Source organism: Teleopsis dalmanni, chromosome 2 (assembly GCF_002237135.1).
Source record: "Teleopsis dalmanni isolate 2A chromosome 2, ASM223713v2, whole genome shotgun sequence".
NCBI lineage: Eukaryota > Metazoa > Arthropoda > Insecta > Diptera > Diopsidae > Teleopsis > Teleopsis dalmanni.
In genome coordinates this window covers 76,284,921-76,311,791 of record NC_051847.1, presented here as the reverse complement: position 1 = coordinate 76,311,791, position 26,871 = coordinate 76,284,921, and the positions used below count along the sequence as shown (strand labels likewise).

The window sequence follows — 26,871 nt, the reverse complement described above, 5'->3', positions numbered from 1 at the left end:
AAGAAAGCACTTAAGAAATGAAGTTATAATTTGATTTTAATAATTCTATCTATTTAAATGTATAAATAGAATTAAATCTATAGCATGTCTAGACAAAGCAGTCATACCTTAAACCTTTCCAGTATCAATTTAATGCCAATATCTTGCTCTGCCGACCAATATTTTGAAAACATCTTAACCACCCCCTATTCTGTATAATTGATAAATTCACAGTCTTGCTTATTTATCAAGATTGACCATTTAACAAGGTTGACAATTTTTCACAGTGTAGTGAAAAACCATAGGCACTTAAACTTTGAGTGCCCTTGATCAATATTTGCACAGAATAGCCAAAAGCTTTTTGGATAGTAAAAATCTTGATTATTCGTCAATTTATCAAGTTTTATCAAGACTATAAAAAACGACTTAAAAATTCAAAATAAAGTTACAAAAGTTAATCGCATAAGGAATACCAGAGGAGTGCATTGCTTGGTCGTTCACATTCTTTGAGTTCTATTTTGCCAAAAGTTTCCTGTTTAATTTTCTTTTTTGAAATAATAAATACTGAAAACTTTTTATACCGATTCTATACCTTGCATTTTCAAATATAGATATATATTAATTTAAACACACAGTTTGATTTTATTTTCGAAGGTCTGTCATTGATATGTATTACATTGTGACCGAAAGGTTTTCGGAGGTTCTCATTTAAAATTCGCGCGCTGTATATTTTTCGATATTTTAAGTTTATGTAGTTTGCAGGCATGGTCCTTAATTACTATGGCCAAAATAGCGCGAGTCTGTCAGACAGTTCCGTTTAAGCGGCAGCTGTTGAAACCAGTTCCCCTCAGTAGTGCGTTGCGAAAAAACAATGGAAAAAAATATTGAACAAAGAGTTTGCATCAAATTTTGTGTTTCGAACGAAATTTCGTGTGCAGAATCGTTGCGAATGCTACAAAAGGCTTATGGGTAATCAGTTTTATCGAAAACTCAAGTTTATGAGTGGTACAAAGCCTTTCAGGACGGTCGTACGACCGTCGAAGACATGCCGCGTTCTGGACGACCTTCGGCCTCTACCACCGACGAAAACATTGAAAAGGCAAAGGAAATCGTGTTCCAAAATCCTCATGTGAGTGTTAGAGAGATAGCACGAGAGCTAGGCATCGGTCGTGAGAGCTATCCGCCGTAAACGGCCTCAATTGTGGAAGGATAATTCATGGATTTTTCATGACGATAATGCTCCCTCGCACCGAGCCAACATTATCAACGATTTTAAGGCCAAACATTCAATAAATACCATCAAACAGCCACCGTATTCACCTGATCTTGCACCGTGTGACTTTTTCCTGTTTCCCAAACTCAAATTACCACTCAGAGGAACGCGTTTTGAATCCATAGAAGACGAAAAACAGAATTCGCAGAGGGAACTCAAAGCCATACCGGAAAGCGCCAATAAAAAAGATGTTTTTGATGATTGGAAGAAAACGTTGGCATTTGTGTATCGCTTCTAAATGGAGCATATTTTGAGGAGATAACAGATAATATTGATGAAGATTAAGAATTTTGCGTTTTATTTAAAATTTCCGGAAGCTTTTCGGTCACAATGTATACATAAACTTATTTTAGCATATACATATATGAGACATCTTACATTTTAAGTAATTATTTTTAAAGTAAGCATTGCATTAGTTTTATATATAATTGAAAATTCATTTATTTAATATCATTGGTTACTAAGTGCTTTGCAGTGATGGATCTGCTTTATTCATAAAAAATTATTTCCAAAAAAAGCTGAAAAACTAATTGGGTTTAAAAATCGAATGCTTTTCAAAATGTTCTAATACTTTATTGTTGCTTAAACGTATCCCTTATACATAATAAGGGACATAACACATAATATATATATATATATGTTAATAAATACATGCATACCTTCTGATCAAAAAAGTACGAGTGGCGTATTTTAAATTCCCGCGCTTATCCAATCGGTAAATTTTTTTTACTTTCACGCTGGCAGCACTATTATACACATACTGTCAAAGTCTAACGCATATCGTACGCACGGTTGCCACTTATGGTACTTTAGTACCAAAATTGGTACTTTTTTTTTTTTTCGTTTGGTACTCATGTTCAAAAAATGGTACATTTTTGACGACCCAACTTTATTGTGGAAATTTCCAATTAATTTTTTTTATAAATGCAACTTTGCACTATTTTATATTTTGTTCATTTATAACACTATGAAAAACACAGAAAGAGAAAACAAAAAGGTCCAAAAAAATTTTGGACCTTTTTTTACAAAAATGGTACCTTTTTAAACCAATTTTGGTACAGAAAAAAATTTTCAAGTGGCAACCGTGATCGTACGATTAATTTTTGTTTGGCGACAGAATGTTTATAATAGTGTTGCCAGCGTGAAAATAAAAAAAATTTACCGATTGGATAATCACAGAAATTCAAAAAATTAAAATTCTTGTTATTTTTTGATCACAAGTTATATGTACACATGTTTATACACATATATATGTATGTAAGTATGCATTATGTATACAATTTCTGAAGTGAAATGAAGTTTGAATAATACTTTTGTTTTGTTTATAACAAATCTGCATGAAATTTTCCAAGTTTGCTAAATGCAGAAAATAACCAATCAAGCAAGATAAATTAACCGTGCAATGATTTTGATTGATTTGGAGTTGATTAAAACTAACACAGATGCGAACTAATCAGCCAAGCTGGAGGCCAACTAACAAATGCGCAAATAAAATGAAAACTGTATCTACGCTTATTAAAAAAAATAAAGGGAAAATACAAAAATATATGCAATCTAACATTTTATAAACAAAAAACAAATCTAAACTGTTTAGCAGTTGTGAATGATTGCCAAAAAATATTCTTAATTAGTTACAGATATGCACACAAAAATCGCTCGACCATTCGGGGAGCCATTAATGCTGAATAAGAAAATTTTGAAGAATAGCTCAACGGGATCGAATGCAGGATCCATCGAAACGGCATCCAGCACAGTGGGCGCAAATAATGTGAAAAGCGTAACTTTAGCAACAACAACAACCACAACAAATTTGTCAACAACTGCATCCAATGATGGCAGCAAGCCAAAACGAAAAATTCGGTTAAAATGAAACTTTTAAGTCAGCAAAAATATGTAAAGTACTTGAGAATTATGCAATTAAAATGAGAAAAATGAACCCAAACTGCAATTGGAATATTTTAAAATGCAAATCAGGATGACAGAGCAAAATGTTGTCACCTGCTGTGTAACAAATTATCGAAATGTGTAGGGCGGGGTCATAAGCAAAATTTGCATTAAATTCGCAATGCCAGGGATTTTTCATATAAATTTTTGCCATTACAAGTCATTTTGAGAAATTTTTTATACGCAAGTGTCTCTGTTGGGAAAATGTAATATCAGTAAAAAGTTCATTTTAAATGAATTGTAGTTAATCCTTAAATAAATACGAGTATGCTACATAATAGTCCATATATAAATTTATGTTGAAGTATTTATTTGTAGCATAATGTCTGAACACTTCAAATTGCATCCAAAAGGTGAATTTGCTATTTAAAAATGTCTCTTTTCGTTATAAATTTTAGAACATAAGTTCTTTAAGTTTTACTCCTTTTTAAATCCAATATAAAAAGAATAATACAATCCTATACCGTTCTAATTGCTAACTGTAATAACAATCTACTCTTTTAATACAAAAACTCAGTCCCCAAAAAGCTTTAATGCTCCTTAACAGATATGGGTATTTTTTAGAAAATGCAACCCAATTTTTTGAACAACTAAAATCTTAATCCTTTCAAAGTCAATAAAAAAAACATTAAGAATTTTGTATCCATATATCACAGCTCCAAACTCTTCAATGTAAAGTAAAAGAGATACTCTCTTTTCCGTTAAAGTATATAAAGCCTCAGAAATTATATACGAATATTATTAAATAAAATATTACATATTTTTAAAAAAATTATTTTTATATACAATAATCTCATATAAAACGAATAACGAAAATAGTTCTATTAAATAAAATAATCTATATTTTTTCACAAATTCTGTACATAACGAAGCGCTATCTATAAATATATTGAATACTTAATTAATGAATCCTATAAATAGTTTTCTTAAACATATTATATGCTAAACGATTTAAACTTTAATAAAAAATTTATTTGTTAAAGGAGTCATAATTCAAGCCAATTAAAATATTAATTAAAAAGTTTTTTTGTAATATTTTTCTATTTTATTATTATTTATAAATTTTTAAATATTGTTAATATTAAAGTTTTTTTTTATTATACACATCATGTAAATAAATCTTTTTTTTTTAAATTTAATGTAAATATTTTAGTATAACTTTAATAATATATAATAATAATAAATATTTATTACATTGAAACTCTAATTATAATAAATATATTATTTTACTTATATCGATAAATTTTTTTTTATATTTTAATCATTTTTAAACTTAATTTATAAATGCATATATATAAATTATATATATATATACCTATTGTTAATGACATAATATAAATAATTCATTAATATTTTAAAATCCAATTTCACTTTAAAAAATCCAAAATAAAATTATGTAGATTTCTTTTTCAACCACTAAATAATATTTGTGAATAAAATACAATATATATATATATATATATATTTAAATATCTTATATACAAATATATATTTTTTAATTATATATTTATATATACAAATATAGAATTATATACATAATTTTGAATTTATTTAATTTCATGTGTAAAAATCTTATTTATTTGGATATAGCCAAATGATTTCTTTCTAATTTTATAAAAAATGCAATCGATGGATTGATGACTTATACGCCTTGAAATAAAAACTGAATATTGACCGTATATTCTTTATATGTATTTCACTTTCTAAGCTGTGTCATTGTAATATTTATTTGCCATATTATCTGCTTCTGTGGCATTTATCTATAAAGGACCTCTTTGAGAGTTTGCGTGAGTTATTAAGTATGGGAACAAAACGCCTAAAATTTTTTGTGTTTATGACCATAGAAGTCTTTAAACACATTTTTCAATATATATTACTAAATATATTATACGTGTATTACATTATATATTATATATACATATATTATATATATGTGTAAGTTGTTACTTTCTTATATATGAATGATATATTATACATATATAATATATATAAGAACATATATATATAGGAGAACACAACTGTTGGAGGAATTTCGCCTATTCTTGTAGTGAAGTACAACTAATTTTCTAAATAAATTTAATTTAAAAAAAACTCAGTTAAATTTATAAATTAGTTGAGAAAAGCGACTTAAATTAAAATTTTGTTAAACTGTTCTGCATCAAGTTGTCATATTCCCACCTACTCAGTGGCGCTAGTTACAGACTTATTTAATATATTTGAATTGTTAATACGGACTATATATCCACTTTGCAAGCTAGTTTGCTTGTTCTTTATTTATCACTAGGCACTAATTGCGAAGTCCTTCTAATTCTCTATATGCAATTCTCTATATTCTCTAATTATTTTAACTAAAAAAAGAAGTACTTTTTTTTTGAACCTTGCCAATTTATATAATAATTGGCTTATTAACGAAGTGTTAAAAAGTTTTACTAGATTGATAAATTGATTATTACCTTATTTGTATTTGTTACTATTCGATATCATATATAATATAAAATGATAAGATGAAAAATATATCATAAAATAGATGGAACGATCACCGATGTGAAGATTAAAACATATCTAGTTCTTCATAAAAAAACAAGTTTTCCAATTTATTTGGAAAGAAGGACTACAAACTTAATAGAATCTTAGACTCTTACGGTATAGGTCGAAAGTATGCCTTCACACTGCATATATGCTCTCAGTGCAAGAATGTTATCAGATATTGAAGTAGAACATATTAATAATAAGGGGCACCGAAAATTTTTGTCACATTGCTAAAATTATTTTGTTCTACTAACAGCATAGGAGAAAAGTAAATACTTTTAAGTGAAAACGTTAACCCCAATTCACACTAAACACTTAAGCTTTCCCGCTGCCTTTCAAATCCGACCCTAGCGTTTGATTTCATTAACGGCATAATCATGCGATATTATTCGATCGTCATCAACTTGTTTGTCTCCAAAAGTTCCGTTTCGCCTTCTGATGGGTTTTTAAATCAGACTCTTAAAATTATATTACTACAAATTGTAGAAACTGTTGTGTTCATAGCATACATGTGATATGTTTTATCACTGATGTATGTTATATAGAATTTTTAACGCTTTTACTTTATATTAAAATATTATTGTTTAAATAATAATAGTATAAAGCTGTCAGGAAACAAGAATCTACTATTTTTCTTAGAAACTTTTTTAATATATTAAAATATTATTAAAAAATATTTCGAATGATCAAAGTATTCTACTCATGCCTGAAAAAAAAGTGAATTTAATTAAAATTCTCTCTAAAATAGAAACATTTAAGTTATTTGCATTTGTATACACTTTGATTTAACAAAAAATAATTATGTATTTTTTATTCATCTGTGCATAGTAAGTCATCACTAACCTATAATCTCTTTCCAAGAAAATAAACTCAGTATTTAATTTGATATTTTATTATTTAATTTATTTATATTTTGTTATTGTACTTATGCATTATTGTAATTAAATTGCCTCAAGCATGCTGAATATTTTATAGGAATATTTAATTAACTATCGTCCACTGCAGAATACTTACATTAAAATTGTTTCTATATATATATATATATAGTGACGTAGATATATATGTTTTCTCGTATATATAAATGTATTTGTTTTATTATAACTGCATATCTAACACCTCAACTATTCATATTACAATTCAACAAATAACACAAGAGAATTTATGATTTCATACTATTGTTTCGACTTATGGTTATTTTCAATTACAACTTATTTCACAATTCTGTGCACTTTCGAGTATTTATTAAAATTATTGTAGCTTTTTGCACGTAAATAGAGATGCCATAATACTGATACACTAAAATAGCTTAAGGACAAGCATTTCCAGATTCCAAATATTCCATATTATTCCGAACTAATTCACTTGCTTGCATTGGCTTGGGTTTGTTGAAATGTTGTACGTAGCTAACGTAGCTAGCCATATTGTTTCTGTAGTGAAAGCATTGAATGGAAAATATTTTATACATTAAACAATTCAACAGAACACAAGATATATAAATAATAATGGTAATGCCAGAAATTGTATATAAAACAGAGAAATACAGCTCAAGGAAATTCAGTTAACACAATAAACCGAATTAAAGCAAAAAAAAAAAAGATTTAACAAACGTAACACAAAATAGTTTTAATAATAGCATAAAATTTCACTATTTGTATTAAAGGTGTTATTTAATAAAATAAAAAAGATATTCACAAAATATTGAAATTTTAGCAAATTATAGTAAAACATACAGAACCACAATTTTAAATGCTTCTTGCAGCATTAAGCATTTTTCCAATATAAAAAAATACTTTTCTAAAACACTTTGCAACACTACTACTTTGCTACTCGCGCCTTTCGCTAATCACCAACACTGCCTTCTCTTACACAGTCGAAAATTCTTTAAAATCTTCAACTTATACTCAGTTTCTGTCTTTTTCTCTCCATATTAAATGTTAATCTTGTTTTGCTTAGTGTTTTTTAAATTTTTTAACGCTTATTTAAATTAAATTTATTGTAGTTGAATTATAAAAAAATTTATTAATTAATGCATTTTATAAATAATTTTCTTCGAATTTTTTTTGCTGCGCTCACCTCATGCTCATCAACATAACATTTCCGTATATAAAATATATATATAAAAAACTTCATAAAAATGCACCATCAAAACCACAATACCAAACAAAAAAAAAATTTGGAAAAAATAGCTCCACATTCGCCACGTCGCCAGAAATTAAATTTACGCATGAAATCACTTAGTTTGGATTCCCCCGAATCAACGGAATTGCATGGGCAAATACGACGTCGGCAACAGCCTGTTGCTGGACCATCCACAGCTGGCGGTTACTATCATGGCGGTTCGGGTGGACACTTGGAGCACAGTACACCGCCCTCTAACAACAGTCGTTTGCATTGTAAGTAAATTTACAACTTCCAAAAAAGTATGTATTACCAACTGCACCAATACTCGGTGCTAAGTCCCCCTATTCAGTACTAACACAATCCCAAACTACTTCCACTCTAAACTTATTGCCTTTGATAACTTAAAACCGTAAACAAAATGAAATAATTTCCACAGTACTTTTGTGAAAACCCCTTGAAGCTTCAAAGCTGCATTCATGTTAAATTTTTACTAACTCAATTGAAGTATTTAAGAAGGATTTTTTAAGAGATGTAAGTAAATAGTAATATAAATCTTTTTTCTTTTCATTTTAAACTAACTTAATTATTTTAAAAATTTCGAGGTTAATTAAGAAATTACAAAAATTTAAAATTTTTTACATATCATACCAAATGGAACTTTATTTATATTATACTAAAAAACGTTAACTTTATAATACTATTAAATTATAGTAATTTTAAAACAATCAGAGTTAATTCAAAAACCAGGCTTACTTATCTCAACTGCATTAGGAGCATCTATATACTCTACAAAAAATAGAAACCCAAAAACATTTTCTAAAAAGCTGTATTTTATGTGGTAAGAATAAAGTGTAACACAAAAACTTGGGTTAAGATTACAGTGCTCATTTGTAGCAGATGTCTATTCTATTATATTCTTACTTACTTACTTATTGTATTCTTCTTCTCCTTATGGAGCATAGGGTCTTTCTTCGTATTCTAATAAGTTGTAAATCGGTTACTTGGAAATATGTTCTTTATTTATTTCGTAGATTCGATCATGAAATACATTTGTTTATAATTCACTCTTCTCTTTAATGAAAGAAATTTTTTTTTGTGCTAATGCAAAATCTAGAGTTTCATTTCGTATCGAATGATAAACCCAGACACTTCTCTAATACAGATTTGCCAGTCTTACTCTGAATTCTCAAATGTTGACCATAATCCATGAACTTTGTTATTATTCGTCCTTTTAAAGTAACTTAATTTTTATATCCCTTTAAAAATCATGATCAATTAAATCATCCAATAGAACTATACAGAAGAACTAATTGACATAATTTAAAAATAATCTTTAATAATCCTTAAAAGTGACCTAATCAATTTGAGGAACTAAGTAACAAACTATTACACAAATAAATAAAAGTTATTATAATTAGGTCTTCGAAAAAAAATTAATGATAAATTTTTTAGATTTTAGAGCATTACATATGTTTCAAAAGAATGTGATTCATTATATATATTTCTAATTATAATGTTCTATCTAACAAATTCAAGTTCGAAGCTAAGCAATCACTGACTTAAAATGTCAACTCAATGAAAATCTCCAGGCTTGACTTATAAGTCCATATACTTAAAACTAACTTAATTAATTAAATTGCGTTCACACCAACACATAATTTTTTATTCTCTTTTACTTACATAAATTCGATTTTCTTCTAATTTTGTATATCGCTATTATATAATCTATGGAATATTGTCAAGATATATAATTACCACACGGTATTACCTTGCAACAGTCCCTCAAAGGTCCTTCATTTATTTAATCCACTATATTCATACTCTTGCTCCGACCGATCTTCTTAGACTTATGAAGGAAACTAAATAATTCAAATTATAGTGGCCTATTCCTTTTTAGGGTGCCTAGAATTTCTTTTGGGCTTAGAGAAATCAAAAAATTCTTGATATTTTTTAAGTACACTTTTCAATTGAAAGTTTTACATAGAAATGTTGATCAATGTGACTTAAAATATCATCTGTTTTGTCCTTTAAATTTAATAGAAACTGAGAATTGGTTTTTTATTTTAATACAGCACGATCTGGATACGAAGAGATAAATAATGATAAATAATAGTAAAGTTTATCACCATTTTCTGAATTTAATTCGGGTCTAATTTCCTAATTCGGGCATAAGCATCAAGTACAATAATATAACGATAGGATAGAATACTTTATTACATCGATTCTAGGATTTCATCCATATCTGTTGAAAGGTTTAAAACTTAGTCAAATCTATAATATAGCATAATATACTATTTAAGTGTACATTTGGTACCTGACTAAGACGTTCTAAAACGATAATTTCTTGATTAAAAATTTAAGGATCTGAAGAATTATAAGACTAGCTTTTGCAATCCTCCTATTAGCTGCAATATTAACCAATAAGGGCTATATATATTATACTGCAATGGTTCCAAAGTTTTACCGTAAAACTAATATCTCTGCATAGCATCTCAATTCGCGCAGATATATGATTGATTTTCTGAATGTTAGTGTGGAGAACTTACGTGAATAAAGTGGGTCGTTAATGTATTTACTAACTTATACCAATTGAAAATCAGATCTCTTTACCAAATTATTGTTAAAATAAATTTTACTAGATGTTTGCAAACCATTATCTGTCTACCACTCTTGTATATTGGAAGTTACAACAACAAAACTAAATTTTTAAAAAAACTTTATCTTTATTATACGAGTATATAAATATTATTAAATTTAAATTCCAAATAAACTAAAAATTTTGCTATTACTTATGTCCAATTTTAAAATAAATACTTAAATATAGACATATAGGTGACATTTGATCCTTTAGGTGATATATTGATATTTGATACTTCAATGGTGAATTGGAAAACTCACCAATTTTTGTACCTTATGACCATCTCTGTGTTCTATTTCATGAAGAACATATCTGATTTAATAAAGAAAGGACCATATCAACAATAACGTATACAAAGCCCCATATAAAAAGAGGTTTTTGAAAACTCATTTAAAAGGTTTAAATCACAAAATCCTATTCTACTTTAAATATTTTAGTACTTAATTAAATTTTTGAGGGTCATTTTTTAGTTGACGCTACTCATATTAATAATAAAATGTGCATTAAGTTACTTTAAGTTCCACTAAACTTAAAAACCGATTTTTATCTTACCTAATACGAAGTAAAAAGCAGGGGTTTGAATGTCATACTAAAATGTTGATGAATATGTATTATATTATATATAAAATATTGTAAATTGTAAATTAATACAACAACGTATAAGCAAACATCATAATCATTTCGTTCATCATTATGTATATTGTATTGTGATATTAATCAAGAAGCTTTGAAGTTTAATATGCAAATTATTTTGAAAGTAGATATTTAGATACTTGTTCCAGTTTCGTTAAGAAGTCATGTTGTTATTGTTTTGTTAAAGTTACAAATGTTCAAGTAATTAAAAGTATTTATTTGTTAATTAAAATATATAATATACATAAATTAATATATATTTACATATTAGATTAACAAGTTTACAAAGTAGTTAAAAGCTTAATGCAATATAATACATAAACCTAGCAAAACAATATAACCACAAACTGAATATTTTCAACTTGTACCACAAATGAAACATTTGATTACTCTTAGCTCAAAGAGCAATATTAATAAAAATTGTAAAACATTCGATCTTTCCGCTTTCCATATGTAGTATTCCCAAATTTCTTCCTTATAAATTTTTATTTTCTATATTAGTCCTTTGCACGCTCTTAACTCTCTATTCTATTTCTTTTCTATCTATTATACTAACACTACTTTTGTGATAATTAAATTGCATTTGGCACGTACTATTCCACACATATCATGCTAACAGCAATACAACATCCAATTACAGCGCCCTCAAGTCCTTCGCATCCGGGTCGCAAATTGCTTTATGCAAGTCGTGGCATGCGTGGTGGAAGCGTTGATCTACCCGACGAAATGGAGAAATCACAATCATCGGCCAGCACTTCACCATGTCCATCTCCTGTAAGACAATTTCAGGTATTTCTTTTTTATTTGTAGTTTTTTTATTGTTTTCACAATATTAGGAACTGGTAAATTTATTTAAAAAAATAAATACATTTAAAAAAATTAATAAATATTTATTTAAATATTTAAATTATATATTAATTTTTTATTTTATTTAAAAATTTATAATAAATGTTTATTTAAATATTTCGATTTCTTATACATATTTAGTTTTTATACACATTTCCACAATAAGAACTTTTATTTAAACAGAAATATGTCAAAATTATTTCAGAAATCTCACCGACTTTTGCCGACCAATTTATATGTCATACTGTACAACTTCAAAGCACGCCATGCTGATGAACTCGATTTAAAGGCTGGTTATAAGGTAAGTTGCATTTACCAACAGCAATAGGAGTAAATAAAAAAACTCATAATATTACAAATGAAATATAATATATTATGTATAGGATGAAAATAAGATTCTGTAAGATTGGGAAAACTAATATTGTAATCCTTAGTTGTACAAATAAATTTCAAAGAAAAGAAAGCATAAATATAGCTATATAGTTTATATATATAGCTAATATATAATGTTATATTCGTTTTATATATCTCAGATATCCAACGGGTTAGATTTCTTTATAAGTTAATAAATTAAAAGTAAGATCTTAATCATTACAATCGAAATATAGATGTGTAGCATGTATCCTTTCAAAATTCCGTAACTTCTCGCTGATAGCCTGCACTAAACCGAATATGCGTCCCCTAAAATCAATATGAAAGAAGCCAAAAAGCCACACTTGGTCGTATATATTGTAATATATACACTTGGGTTTATTACTGGTTGTGTTAGTATAAAATCATAAGAACTTAATATTAATGCTACTACTTCTCATCTCTATTACATTATATTTATTTATTAACTGTATATATGTATATATAAACTATATATAATAATAATTATATAAACTATTTCGAACCTTTAATAAAATTCTTTTCAATATATGCAATTCACTAAAATCCTCTAAAAAGTAAGTCCCTACCCTGAGCTGAACAATGTCAAAGCATATGTTAAACACTTTTCTTACCTACTCCTCAGCTACGGCCGAAATTTTTAAAACAGGTACTCAATCTACGTATTATGTTTTTCTAAACGATAATGACTTATCAACAACACTTTAATAAGGTGTAGTAAATCAATATTACTTCTTCCAAAATCAATATAACCGAAACCATTTTATTAGACCGTAGATATGCACTTAGATTTATTACCCGTTATATTCTTATATAAATCTTAAAGAATTTAAATAAATTTTAAACCTAAAATTAAGGCTAAGATGATTCTCGATGGTGATTCATTCCATTGACTAAGATGCTCTTGTTAGTTCTTGGCACAAATACGCCGGCTCTCATGCCGGAGTTTGAACGGCCATATTGTTTTTTCTCTCATTCTCAAATTTAAAATTTACATTGAAAACAACAATAATTGTCCTCATGCCGTGCCCGGGACACTCTGCATAACATGGCCCTACAAAGACGTTTTTCGATTACGAAAAATTATAGCCTATTATGCTATGTTTTGAAATTCTTCAAAACAATGTTTTTGATGACAAGGAAATTCGATACATTAAAAAGTTATACTAACAACAAACTGCTCATGTATTTTTATCGTCATCGATGGCGATATAACAGAAGAAATATCTATTTCAGGAGGCGTTAGACAAGGTTACCTGCGATCGTCACTGTTATTCAATGTATACTTTCAAAAAATATTTAAACAGTATTAAAATACTGTTTTTATTAACTGTATTAAATGTGCAGATTACATCACTCGTATTGCCGACAGTCACTGATGTTAACAAGCTCAAAGAATTAAAGTTATGAATTTTTCGAAGAATTCCTAATATTCCATGGATGAGCCATGGTACCAACAATGAAGTTTAACGAAGAATGAATTGTGATCACGAATTGTTAGCAACTGTAAAGAGAAGTAAAACAGCCTACCTAAAGCATTTTATGAGAAATCCAAAATATTAGTTTCTCCAAATAATTATTCAGTGAAAAATCGAAAAGAAATCGGTATTGATAAGAAACAGTTTTCATAGCTCTGAAACATCCGTCAATGGACCGGAATACGAGAAGTCGGCAACCTTATATATATATATATAGCTGGCTGCAAATAACCATATGCAGATATTGTAAAAAATTTGTAATTATGTTTATTCAAAGTTAGTTTAAACAATGTAGTTTCATATTATATGATCACCAATATTCGAAATAGAATTGACATATAAAAAAGAAGAAGTACAAGCAAACTTTAATAATTTTTAGACGATGTTGATGGAATGATCAGATAAATAAAATGAGTGATATATATTTCTAGGGCAAGTTGCTTATTTAAGAGATTTATTCGAAATGCTTATATGTTAATATAACTTGACATCGAAAGTGTGTTTGATGGCATTTAAGAATTTTAATAGATACATCCAGTCGCCAAATATACATATAGATTACAACGACTTTTCCATGATGTTAATTTCTGCAGTTGATTCTAATGTTAATTTTTGAATGTTAAATATCTATTCAACTTTAGATGGCTTGAATGAAACCATAAAAAAGTGAAAAATTATATGATTCCCAGGGTATTTGTAGCTAAATCAATTCCAAATTGTTTTTAACAAGACAAGTCATTTGTGATGAACTAATACACCTGATATGTAGCATTTAATCTTCATCAAATATTAAGGCAACATACAAATAAAATTGAAACGTTTTTTTAAATGTTTAAAATGATTTTCATTAAATTCACACAATCTTCGCATATCCTGTACTTTTTTGTATCAACCTGATTGCTCTTTGGGTCAAATTGCAGAGCTTGCATGTCGTCCTCTGCAAATATTTGTATTTGTTAAGCAATTTTTTTTATAAATTTTTGTACACACACAATCCAAAGGACTTTCCATGATATTCCCAATTCGACAAGCGAAATTTTTTGGTAAATTTTATTTATCAGTTTTGTGGTATTAACCCAAAATTTTTATTTGGGTTCGAAATAAACAACTGGGAAATGAACAATTTTACTTTTACTTATTTTATTTATTTATTTATTATTTATTTGATTTTTTTTTAAATAAATGTTTTCAAATTTTATACATAAGAAAGATTAAATATTTTAGTACTACAAACAAAGTGAACCGATTACTCATTTATGTAAAGGCGCTCGATTCGATTATTCGTTTAAAAGAAATATGTATAGTGAAAACTTTTGTAACCAACATTCTTCTTAGAAATATAACTTTACTAAAACAATGTATTTTTTATCAATATTTTGAAGAACTTAACTTCTTTTCTCCGGACACCCTTTTAAAATAAGTTAATAGAAAAGTAAGTTAACGATGGGTATTCGCTCAATGGTGTTTTTAATGTTATATATATGTTATGGGTTTTATAAAAGTAATTACTTTTAAAATTTTGAATTTATTTATCGACCTGTTTGTTTATAATGGTTTTTATATATTTTTTAATCCGACTTTAGGTTACTTTTTGTTAAATAACTCAACATTTATTTAATATTTTTTAATACATTCTATATTTCCACACTCCTTGAGAGTCATCATCAGGATCACGATTTAACATAAATTAATATTATTAAAACTGTATCTACGTCATCCGGATCTATAACCACTTAATCACTATAATCACTTTCACTAAATGAAAGCCAAGTTAGTGGAAAATACCACTTGCCATAACTTTAGGAAATTATTATATTCCGTCAACTCTGAAGCGAAAAACATTCACATGGCTGGGAAATCAATAAAATAAATTTAGCGAAAAACGGGGTGTCAAAAAATCGCCAAATGGAAAACGACCCTAATTCAAAAAACTTTTAATACTCGTATATTAATTATAGTTCATTCGAATAGTACCAATTTTTAATCCATTAAATCATTATGTGTCTTCATAATTTAATAAGATTAAAATTTTTTTGTTTCAAAATTGATTTTTTTGCAAAATATTGAATTTGAACTGCACCTGCGTACCCGTCCATGATATTGACGGAAAAATATATTTTTCTCTGCACATTAAAGGAGTCGTTCCTCGAAAATGTGGTTGAATATTTCAACAGGGCTAAGTACTAATCATCGATGGAAAATAATTAATGTCACCTGCTCTTCGAAAAACTGTGGCTATCACCTTTCCGGTCGTCTTGTAAATTCTTGTCTTCTTTGAAACCAATTCATTTAAATCAATCCTATTGCTATTTACTAATTATATGCGTTTCGACTACATATATAATCAATATTTTGCTTAAGCATGATATGATGCAATTATATATTGTATACACTCGTATTCTTATTTTTTTGTACAATCTGTCCTAAAATAATAATTTTTGTAAGTTGTCAGTTTTAAATTAGCAAAATCTTTTTATTATATTTTATTTATGTTATATACTTCAATACAAATTTACTTATTCTAGAAAACTTAATGAGTAAGTGTCTTCTCATTATTATCTGCAAGGTTCAGATTTGAACTGTTATTATTTTAATTGGGCCTATCAAATCAAATTGTTGGCAATTTCACCTTCTTCATCCTTTATTCTAATAGGGAATAATGAGATGTTTATGTACATTAGCTTTTGAAACATTAAGCAGAAACATTACTTAACCTCGCAGTGTCTTTTTTTTATTGGTAACACTAAAGAATTTCAATATCAGATTGGTTTTTAGTCCCCATTATCTGTTGACTATATCTTCACACAGTTTTTTTTATTGCTTGGTGGACACAAAAATCTTTTTGGTTTAGAAAGTTCAACCCAATAATCAGTATATTTATTTAGTTTTTGAATTAAAGTGAGCTTTTCATAGTAGAATATTGCCATAACAAAAAAGCTATGGATCAGTTGACTAATGAACATTAATCCTAAGCTTCAAAATTGGCAGGATATGAATTCTACCCTTGATGAATTAAAAAATAATTTAATTTAATTTAATAATTTAAATTTAAGAAATATTTCCAGAACCATTGATGATGGGTACTTGGCAATAATCGAAGCAGCTGTATGGTCAGTCGAAATTTTAATTAATAAAAATTAAATAAAAATTTTTGTTATTGCAATTCACTACTATTTGAAATGTTTGTATTAAATGCAATACAATTCCATTACGTAAAATAGTCAGTGTCGTCATAACTGACGTTAAAGTCAAATTTAATCTTTAAAATATTTTATTGTCATTTTGCTTTTATGAGAGTTTTTCAGATTAATTTAGTATCTGATTAATTTAGTATTAGTACATATATAGTAAGTACTTCATGAAGTTACTTTGATGAAAAATAATTGAAAAATACCTTAACTAAACTCTTCACCTTAAAGTTAAAGCTACTTTCACTGATTTTGAAGTAATTAACTTTATTTCATAGCAATAAAACCAAGTTTCAGCTCAACTGAACTAAGAATGTAGATTATCTGAATAGCTTCCTAGTATAATAAGCTTAATGCCTAAATAGATGTGTCGATAGCACTATGATGCGTACTAAGATACTTTCTCGTAGAACTCTTACGTTTAAGAGTTATAGAGAAGAATATAAATATAACTTTTTTATTGCACCCAGAAGAATGACTTTATTAATAAGTTGTGTGGCGCAGGAAACCAACTCTTTATCTTGAATAATATGTCACCATATTAATCTCTGTCTATTGAATTGACATATCGAAATGCGAGTTGAATATTAAAAAACTACCGCAGTTTTTTTTTTATTGACAATTATTAACAAAAGCAAACAATTTAATCAAATTCAATTTAATATGAGCGGATTTGTAAAAAGTTTCGATGCAAGATTTCTCTAAATTAAGTCAAAAACTGAACTTATTATTGTTATGGTTAAAAGATGTGACACTGTGACCATTGGGTCTATTGTGCCTCAAAGTGCACGCATACTTTAATGATAAACAAACAGACATTGTTAAATTGATTAGCATAGATTAGTATAAGTGCAGTTTGTAGAGTACGACATCTCATTCAGTGCGTTGCATGCAACTTCACAAGCAATATTTCATTTTTTGATAACAAAAATTAGTATTACGGATGCTGCAATACCATTTGCATAAAGTTAGTTGGTTGGTAGTTGATAACATCAACCAATATCATTTATATTCAAACTTGGTCTGTCTATAAATTACGAAACAGTTCCTATGCACAATTTCATGCGATTAGCTCTGTTATCGAGCAAACTACTGGTGTTTATATAGGCAGCTGTAGATAAATCATTTAATCCTGATTAATATGTTGTTTAAGAAGACTTAATATGCCATTTATTTACATTAGCGGCCGTAAATAAATTATTTTATATTCATATATTGTTTAAAAATAATTTAATGAACCACTTACTCGACATTAGCAGGAAAGATAGAAAACTATATTATCCTTAATCTGATACAAATATGCAGTCGAATTGTGTTTTGAAGTGTGTACGTTAAAATTTTGATATACCTTCTACTCAAAAAGTAGCCGGATTTTTTTATTTGTTAACTACTTCTTAAGTAATAGACCTTTTTCAAAAAATTTTTTTTGTTATGTTGCTACACCCTTTCTTGACATATGGTACAAATTTGAGCGCCATCTGTCAATTAGTTTGTTAACAGCAGCTGTTAATGTGAGACTACCTCAAGTGCATTTAGCGATTTTTACTATGGAAACTATGGCACCACTGACATCGCTGAGGTATCATATTCGCTAGATCTGGCGCCGTGCGACTTTTTTCTGTTCCCGAAACTCATATTGCCCCTTCGTGGTAAGCGTTTTGAGTCGATTGAATCGGTAAAAGAGAATTCACTGAAGGAACTAAAAGCCATACCTTCACGGACCTACGAAAAGTTTATGAAAGATTGGGTTAAGCGTTGGCATATGTGTATCGCTTCAGAAGGAGCATATTTTGAAGGAGATAAAATAAATTTGGAATAAAATTTAAATTTGTGTGTTTTATTTACAAAATCCGCGTACTTTTAAAATATATATATACTATATATATTTTATAAATATTTTTTTTATAAACTTTTATTTTTAAATTTTAACAAATTCGTTGCCTTCGAGTATTCCTGCTATAAATTCGGTTAAACGATATTTTCTATATTTGCATATCCTAATATTATTTATTTATTCCCAATGGATCAAATCGCTTTACAATGAAGCATTGCTTGCAAATGGTAAAATTAAATTTTTTATTATTTAATAAATTCTGTTATAAATCTGAATTGATGATTTCGAATTTGGGAAGATTTATTTCGATTTAAATTTGCATAAACTTTTGTTTTAATTTATTCAGTGATATTTTTTCATTTTTTCATTTACCACATAAGAATAATTATTTGTACAGTTGCCAATTTTATGGCCTGACATGTAAACACAAAGGAAAATATTGCATATAAACAAAGCATAGTTACTGAGTACTTGTCATCAAAGTGAAACATTTATAATAGAACCATGGAAAGCAAAAATATAAAAAAAATATGAGGACTGAGCTCTGAGCTCCGAGCTCCAAACAATTGAACATGACACAATTTTACTTTAGCACTTGGCAATTTTGTATTTTGTATTGCCGGCAGCATTAATCTCAGTCATTACCAGCAGTCAGTCAATGTGAAAACCGTTAAGTGGATACAAAAATAACGGAACAAGTTCCAGGAAACGGAAAACAGAGGAAAACGAATGATGCAACGCCATAAGAAGACAGCAGCCAACAGCCAAGAGCTAAGGAATTGTCTGGCGTGTCTGCATCATTGCTCACTGCCATTCACTTTTTCATGATATATAAATTAGCCAACGACTTGCCATACGGAAAAAGCCATAAGGATACGTTTGATAAATACTTAAAATGCGATAAAAGGCAAACTGCTTACACCAGCTAAATCCGACTTGATTAGCAGTAAAACTTTACATTGTAACAGCATTTATCCCAATTAAACCATGAGTAAACTTAATTAATAAAGGAAAAATTACTTTGAATACGAGTATAGTCAAACTTCATTAATTTGCTTATAATTTAATCGGAAGAATGGAATAGTTTAAGAGGAAAGTAAAAAAAATAAATATTAATTACACATCCCGTGTATTGAGATGCTTTTTAGTAACTTGAGGTTAACTACTAGCGTCTGTTGAAATGCTCCTGTTGATCATCTTTTAAAAATGGGATTAAAAGTCACCGAAGTCTGCAAATTCTGTAAAACATTGAGAATCTCCTTCTCAATTCTGGAATCTGAGGTCTTAGATCAAGTTGTCAATAACCCCAAATTGTCCGAACTCTCTTTAGGGATTAATAGCACAATGGAACTCATAAATCGCAGTTTACCATTGTCCCATCAAACTTGCGGTTTTAAGCAGAATGGAACTCTAAAATCGTAACACTTCGTTCAATAATGTGTATGACTAACTAATTAAAACACATTTTTTGCCAAAATTGGTTTTTATTCATCAACATAGTCCCCTTTTAGGGAGATACAATCATTCCTACGCTTATGCAATCTTTCGATACCGCCTTTGTAAAACGATTTTTCATTGCCTTCAAAATAGGCGTTAGTTTCGGCGATTACTTGATCATTTGACCCAAATCTCTTACCACGGAACATCTTTTTGAGGTCTGTGAAGAGCCAGTAGTCGCTGGGGGCCAGATCTGGAGAATACGGTCAATTCGTTTAATTTTGCCATCGTTTTCATCACTTGTGACACGGTGCATTGTCTTGGTGGAACAAAACTGTTTTCTTCGCCATATGAGGCCGTTTCTTTGCGATTTCGTCTTTCAAACGCTCCAATAACGCTATAAAATAGTCGCTGTTGATGGTCTTTCCCTTCTGGAGATAGTCGATGAATATTATTCCATGCGCATCCCAAAATACAGACGCCATAACCTTGCCAGCCAACTGCTGCGTCTTTGGTCGCTTTGGGCGGCTTTCACCGGCTGCATGCCACTCAACAGACTCCCAATTTGACTCTGGAGTGAAATGGTAAATCCATGTTTCATCCATCGTGATGTACCGACGCAGAAACTCCGACTTATTGCGCGTAGACATGTCCAAACAGCTCTTTGAATAACAGCGTCATTTGGCCGTCCAGTAGATGGAATGTCATCGGTGTCTGTACGACCACGTTTGAATTCGGCATACCAATAACAAATACTTCTTTTTGATGGAGTAGAATCCGATGGAGTAGAGTCAAGTCATTCCTGGCATTGAACAGTATGTTTTTTCATTAAAAAACAATGATAAATCAGCACACGGAATTGCTTTGAATTCATTTTTTGAAAACTCAAAAGTAGCGTCACTTAAAGCACTGTAACTTGTAAACAAATGGTCGGATTAACATATGATTTTGACAGTAAACTTAAAAAGGTTGTCACTTTTGAAATAAAATATTTATTTAGTATTAGTGCCGCCATCTATGTGTCAGTCACATACAACTTGGTATTCTAAGAAATTTGTGGTAATGCAGTCATGAAAATTAAAATATTTGTTATTTTTTTTAAACTTGGTATTGCACTACATGTGAAAATAAAAATATCTTTTAAAATCGAGACTAAAGGACACCAAAACCTGCAGATTCTCCGAAATGCAGCGAATTTTCTCTCCATTAGTTTGAGGTCTAAGATGTTGTGCTAGGTATATTAGGTTTGTCAGTAGCCGTAAATTATTCGAATTAGCATAAAAAGCTGTTTCCAAAGATGGATATCACACTGGACTTCATAAGTTCTGGTGCATAATTATTTCATTAAACTTGATGTTTTAAACACAATGGAACTCAAAAGTCTAGGATCTTCAAGCAAGAGATATTGAGTTTGTCAATAGCCATGAATTGTTCGAATTAGTTAAAAAAACTCTCTCTAGGGATAAATAACCAAAAACGGGGCCACTGAAAACCATTTCTGGAATCTGATTTCAAAGATCTTGTGTTAAGAGATATTAGATTTGTGAATGCCCCTAAGTTGTTTAAATTAGTTTAAAAAAAACTCCGCAGGAATATGTAGTACAACAGTACAACTTACTATTCTTTAGAAATACTCCTCATAGTTAAATTAAAAATTTATTATTGTCTAAAATAAAATAAACAACTGTTCATTTGTTACCTACTCCTTCTCTATTTACAGGTTACTGTTATAGATACATCCGATCCAGATTGGTGGAAAGGCAAAGTACTTGGACGTGTTGGTTATTTTCCATCCAAGTATTGTGTACGATTGAGTGCCAATGAAAAACCCTTACAGGTTACGCACAATTTACAAGTTTCAGATGGCGAACGTGGTGAAAATATGACACTGTTAAGAGATCAAATCGTAATACAGGTGAGTTACTCATAATCAGATTCAGCGCTCCATAATTACTTCACATCCTGTAATTATTGAATTTGTTCTCCTATTTAGGCTGGTGATGAAGTCAATGGTATGGTGAAGGTGCGTTCAGCTGACAATCGTCAAGGCTATTGTCCGATAAAATATCTGCAAGAGGTGTGACAGCCAGAAGAGCCGCCAGAAGAACGCGATAAACCGCAAAAATCATCGTTTTCCTCAAAGCTGTTAGACAAAACAAAACGTAGAATTAGAATAGTTATTAACGAGAACGGTGATAGAAAGACCAATTATAATAATCTCAGTAAAGAGAAATCTTCAGATGATATAAAGAACATAAACATCGATTATAATGCTGACTATAGTCTAAGTAATGGCCTTGCTTATGGTGGTAGAAATAAAAATGATAAAAATTGGGAAAATTGGGAGCGCATACGTGAACAAAAATTAGAAAAAATGAAAAATATATGCTTTGAGAGTTATCGTCAATCGAAGCGGGATAGAATGCAACAGGCTAAACCAAAACCCAAACAGCTTGACCCAACCTGGTACACAGACAATATATATTCAAATCATTCGGAAGATTTGGATGACTATGTTCCGGATTGCATTAAATATGGTACATATAGAAAGCTTCGTAACATACGCGAACAAGATGAGTTCTATGCAGATAATAATTTGTTTGAAACGCCTGATACCAGAGAACGTAGAGGTGAGGGTGAAGGTTCTCCAGGCTATGGGTTACAACGTTCTACCAGTTGTAAAGAATTTCAATATCCGAAAGTGCAGAGTTGTAGCTTTAGCGGTAATGTTTATGAAAGTGGTGGTACTGCAACGCTTGGTGCTGCCCCAACACCTACATCTATACTTAAGAAGCATAGCAATGTGCCCAAATCTTATTCATTCAGTGCCACTTCCAAGACTGCACCTTTCGATGTAATGGATTATGATTTACCTCGAGCTGCTAATACACGTCGTGAAAAACAGGAAGCTTTTCGGAAATCCATGGGTTATTATATCAGTAATAGTTTAGATGAAAGCACATTAACGTATGGCCATGACGTTTGTGATACACATATATGCTGTGCCCGCGAACACTGTACAAGTGCCAAATGCCTATTAGATGATATCTATCCCAGCTATGCGGGGACTCATCATGGTTGGCGTCGTGGTGAATCGCTGGGTTTGTATGGCGCTAGTGCCAGTGGTGGTAGCAACAGAAACCTGCATACCGCCACCGACTGGATTGAGGATAGAAACAATCATCGTGTGGCAACGGCCTCGCGCTACTCGCTGCATGCAGCACGCGAACGTGAGCAGCCACTGCCGCCGCCACCCACGATGATATGTTGCTGTGCCAACGATGACTATTGCTACCACCGCCAGCAACAGCACCATACAGCCAGGCCACGTTCACGTCTTTACTGCCCTGGTCATCATCCGGCCGCCGAAGAAGAGGAGCATATGCACTGCCGCGCCATGTCTTACGATACAGACTTAGAACATTATATTCGTGATGAGCGTGAGCGTCTTATGATGCAAGACAAATTTTTAGACGAAGATGAACGCTACTTAGCCATTGCAGGACCGAGTACGCAATATTATCGAAGACCAGCACGCAGTAAATCGTTACTAGAAGTACAACCACCTAGTCGTTATGATGATGACACGTGTTCTGACTCCACTGAAATGGATCTCGAAGATTTTAGCATAGATTTAGAAAGATATTGGGAAGAATTGGAAAAAGCACCAAGTCCCATCGACATAGATATGCAGCGCCGCAACATGCATAGTAATCTCAAAGTGAAAAACGTTAATGTGGGCTGCTATAATAATGGCCAACCAATAGATATGCACGATAGGGAACACGAACGTATGATGATTAAAAAATCCTTGCTTGAAGGCATGCCATCACCTCCGCAAATTGAATCTACTACAGTTCCTTCTACTTCAAAGAAACACGGTATTAACAATGCAACTGATTTTCATTTTTTTGATCATGCTAGCTCGCCCCTGCATCGCTCCTATAACTACGGTCATAAAGTCTATCCAGCAACAGATACTTTGCCATCCTACAAATACAATAATTTTTATCCTGAAGAAACCGTACAAACGCAACAGCCCACATCTGGTGGGCATCATCCATCAGCGGGCGGGCACTCTGCACTAAGTCTGATTAATAATATTTTCTCCATTTATAAACCCAACAAATACTCACCAAACAATTGCCAAATGAATGTTGCAAGTAAACCTGATCCTTGTAAAAAATTCAATATGCCCAATGCTGCAAGATCAATGGGAACATCACGTCATGGCGAATACATGCACTCTATGAAGCGTCCATTAATCGTTAGCTCCGAACAGCCACATTTCAAAATAATTCCCGAAAAAACTGGTCTTAAAATCTCGCCGCTATACAATTACGACGACTACAGTGAAAAATCACAAGTGCAACATAAATTCAGCAGTTCAGCACGGCCTCTTGTGCTTCCACACTGATGGTGCTGGACCTTCCCGTGGTATGGAGATTGTTAAAAATGAACGCTGAAGCGCACAAATCAATTCATAACGGTGAGCAGAAAGACTAGCTTTGTGAACTCTCTCACTGTAGTATCGACATCATTTATAATAATTCGTACATCGTCTATTCATCTCACGTCTTCTTTAGTAATCACAACTAGTGTGTATGAGATGGTCAAGGATTTTGGTTTAGTCATGATCAAGTTTGCAAACAGCTCCTGAAATGATGATGTGAACGTAACATTTTTATGCACTGAAATATGGAAGATGATGGTACCGAAATGATGTTCTGATAAACGCGTAACAATGCCATACCATAGGAAAACTAATTTATGGTTTTTATTTTGACTGTTAAGTGAATTTTCAAATAAATTTTATGGAGAACTGCTACAGGAATAATGGAGCTGCAACAGGATTTGCATATTATTCCACCGATATTAACGATGACAACTAAAGTTACTGAAACGAATTTAATTTCCTATGAAACATCTTTTTTACTGTGTGGTTTGAACTTAGGAATTGTATCTATAAAAAAATGAACTCTTAGAAATGCGAGTGAAGGCACAATACACTCTTTGTAGATTGATTGTTATGAATGATATTCAAATACGTTAAGGTGAGTTCCAATATTCTTTAAATGCGGTGTTGGGTTTAGTTAAGGTTTTGGAGTGCTCTTAAGGGTGCTGTTATAATTTTTATAACGAAATATTATAATACTAATTCGAATCTTTCTTTTTACTAAGTGTCTGAAATGTTTTTACTTTCTCCTAAAATCGAAAATGTATTTAAATGGCAAAATAAGCATATCTCTTTGTTAGTACTCGATAATAGTTTTTACCTGCAGATTGAAAGATTAGAGATGGAGATATCGCTTCTTATTGAAGCAGCAAATTAATTAATTAAGTAAAATATTTTCACTAAAAAAAGATCTCTTCAATGATTGACAGAAAGATGGAAAAAAAGTTTCGCAAATATTAGACACGCTTCATACAATATATATTCTATAAAACATAGATTTTAACAATTGATTCTATATAGTAATTATCTTGATAACAGTAATTTAACATCATTAAATGTTTATGTATAATAATACGCTTGAGAACAAAAAATTATTTTATATAGACGGAAAGTTATAACCCATTAACTAATCGGCTCGATGATTAATCTCAATAGTTCTCTATCTTAGTACTGCTGTAGGATCCGCACTTTTGATAATCGCACTAAATATCGTATATCGGAACTTCATTACTTATTGAATTTTAAAAGAAATTAAAAATATTCCCTCATTCGTTCCACTTGAAGGCTACGTTCTTGAATGTCATAATGCCAGTCCAATATTTTAAACAAATCAACATCAATAAGATCGTGTGAGAACATTTTACGTATGAGTGGTCTTTTCTCATAACAATTGATATCATACCATTATAAATAAGAAAAATTAAGTCTAAACGATATGATATGATTCCCAAATCATATCCAAATCAATCCTAAAACCCAAATCAAAAATATAAACAATATTCCATAAAGAAGTTTGAAACGAAATAAACTATAAATGTAGTAGTAGCTATCGTAAATGGAGACTTCAAAGTGATTCACTTTTGTTAGGGTAAGTAGTCGCGGTCCTAAAAATTAAACGTAACGGTTCAAATTTGTTCATTACTATTATATTCAGGGATCTATTGTGGTAACTTTTTAACCGATTCTCAGACTTTTACTTAACGTGGGCACCTTGAATGATTGTGTTTCCATCTCTATATTCAACACAACATTGTTTTAACATAAATTCGATATTAGACCACTTTGGATATGATAAGGTCTTCAACGTTTTAAACAGGTTTTTACTTTTTATCATTAAGTGGTCTAGGATTTATTTTTTTAGTATTTTTGGGTTAACCACATTTTTTCACATAAAAAACATTTCATACCCAACTCAACAAAGTATTGTTTACTTTTTACTACAACGTGCCATAAATGAGTTCCCAAAGATTCCATTTTATGGACTGTCATAATAATCCTTGAATTATAATAGTACTAATTGCGGACAAAGCTAGAGATTCAGTAATTTACAGCAGTTGTGAAACTTAATATTATAATATTTAACGTAATACTTAATACATTTGCTTCAGAAGGAATTGAAGGGAAT

At 30.1% G+C, this 26,871-nt stretch overlaps 3 protein-coding genes across 3 annotated transcripts in view; all 3 read left to right on the top strand.

Annotated features, from left to right (window-relative positions):
* LOC119686298 overlaps positions 1–4,008 on the top strand; it is a gene marked incomplete at its 5' end in the record, with an annotated part of 205,072 nt that extends 201,064 nt beyond the window's left edge. The window contains 1 exon segment of the mRNA XM_038100850.1: positions 2,884–4,008. Within this exon segment, the coding sequence (XP_037956778.1) occupies positions 2,884–3,122 (239 nt within the window).
* Positions 4,009–7,804: 3,796 nt separating this feature from the next.
* LOC119686299 (SH3 and cysteine-rich domain-containing protein 3-like) lies at positions 7,805–22,457 on the top strand. The gene is made up of 5 exons (XM_038100851.1): positions 7,805–8,118; positions 11,758–11,906; positions 12,169–12,264; positions 22,011–22,205; positions 22,284–22,457. The coding sequence occupies exons 1-5, from the start codon at positions 7,860–7,862 to the stop codon at positions 22,371–22,373; spliced, it is 789 nt and encodes a 262-aa protein (XP_037956779.1). The 5' UTR covers positions 7,805–7,859; the 3' UTR covers positions 22,374–22,457.
* Positions 22,374–25,690, top strand: LOC119674881 (the record flags this gene model as incomplete). The annotated part of the gene is made up of 1 exon (XM_038086037.1): positions 22,374–25,690. A coding segment is annotated over one exon (2,334 nt), but the record flags the coding sequence as incomplete, so codon positions are not given.
* Between the last annotated feature and the right edge of the window lie 1,181 nt (positions 25,691–26,871).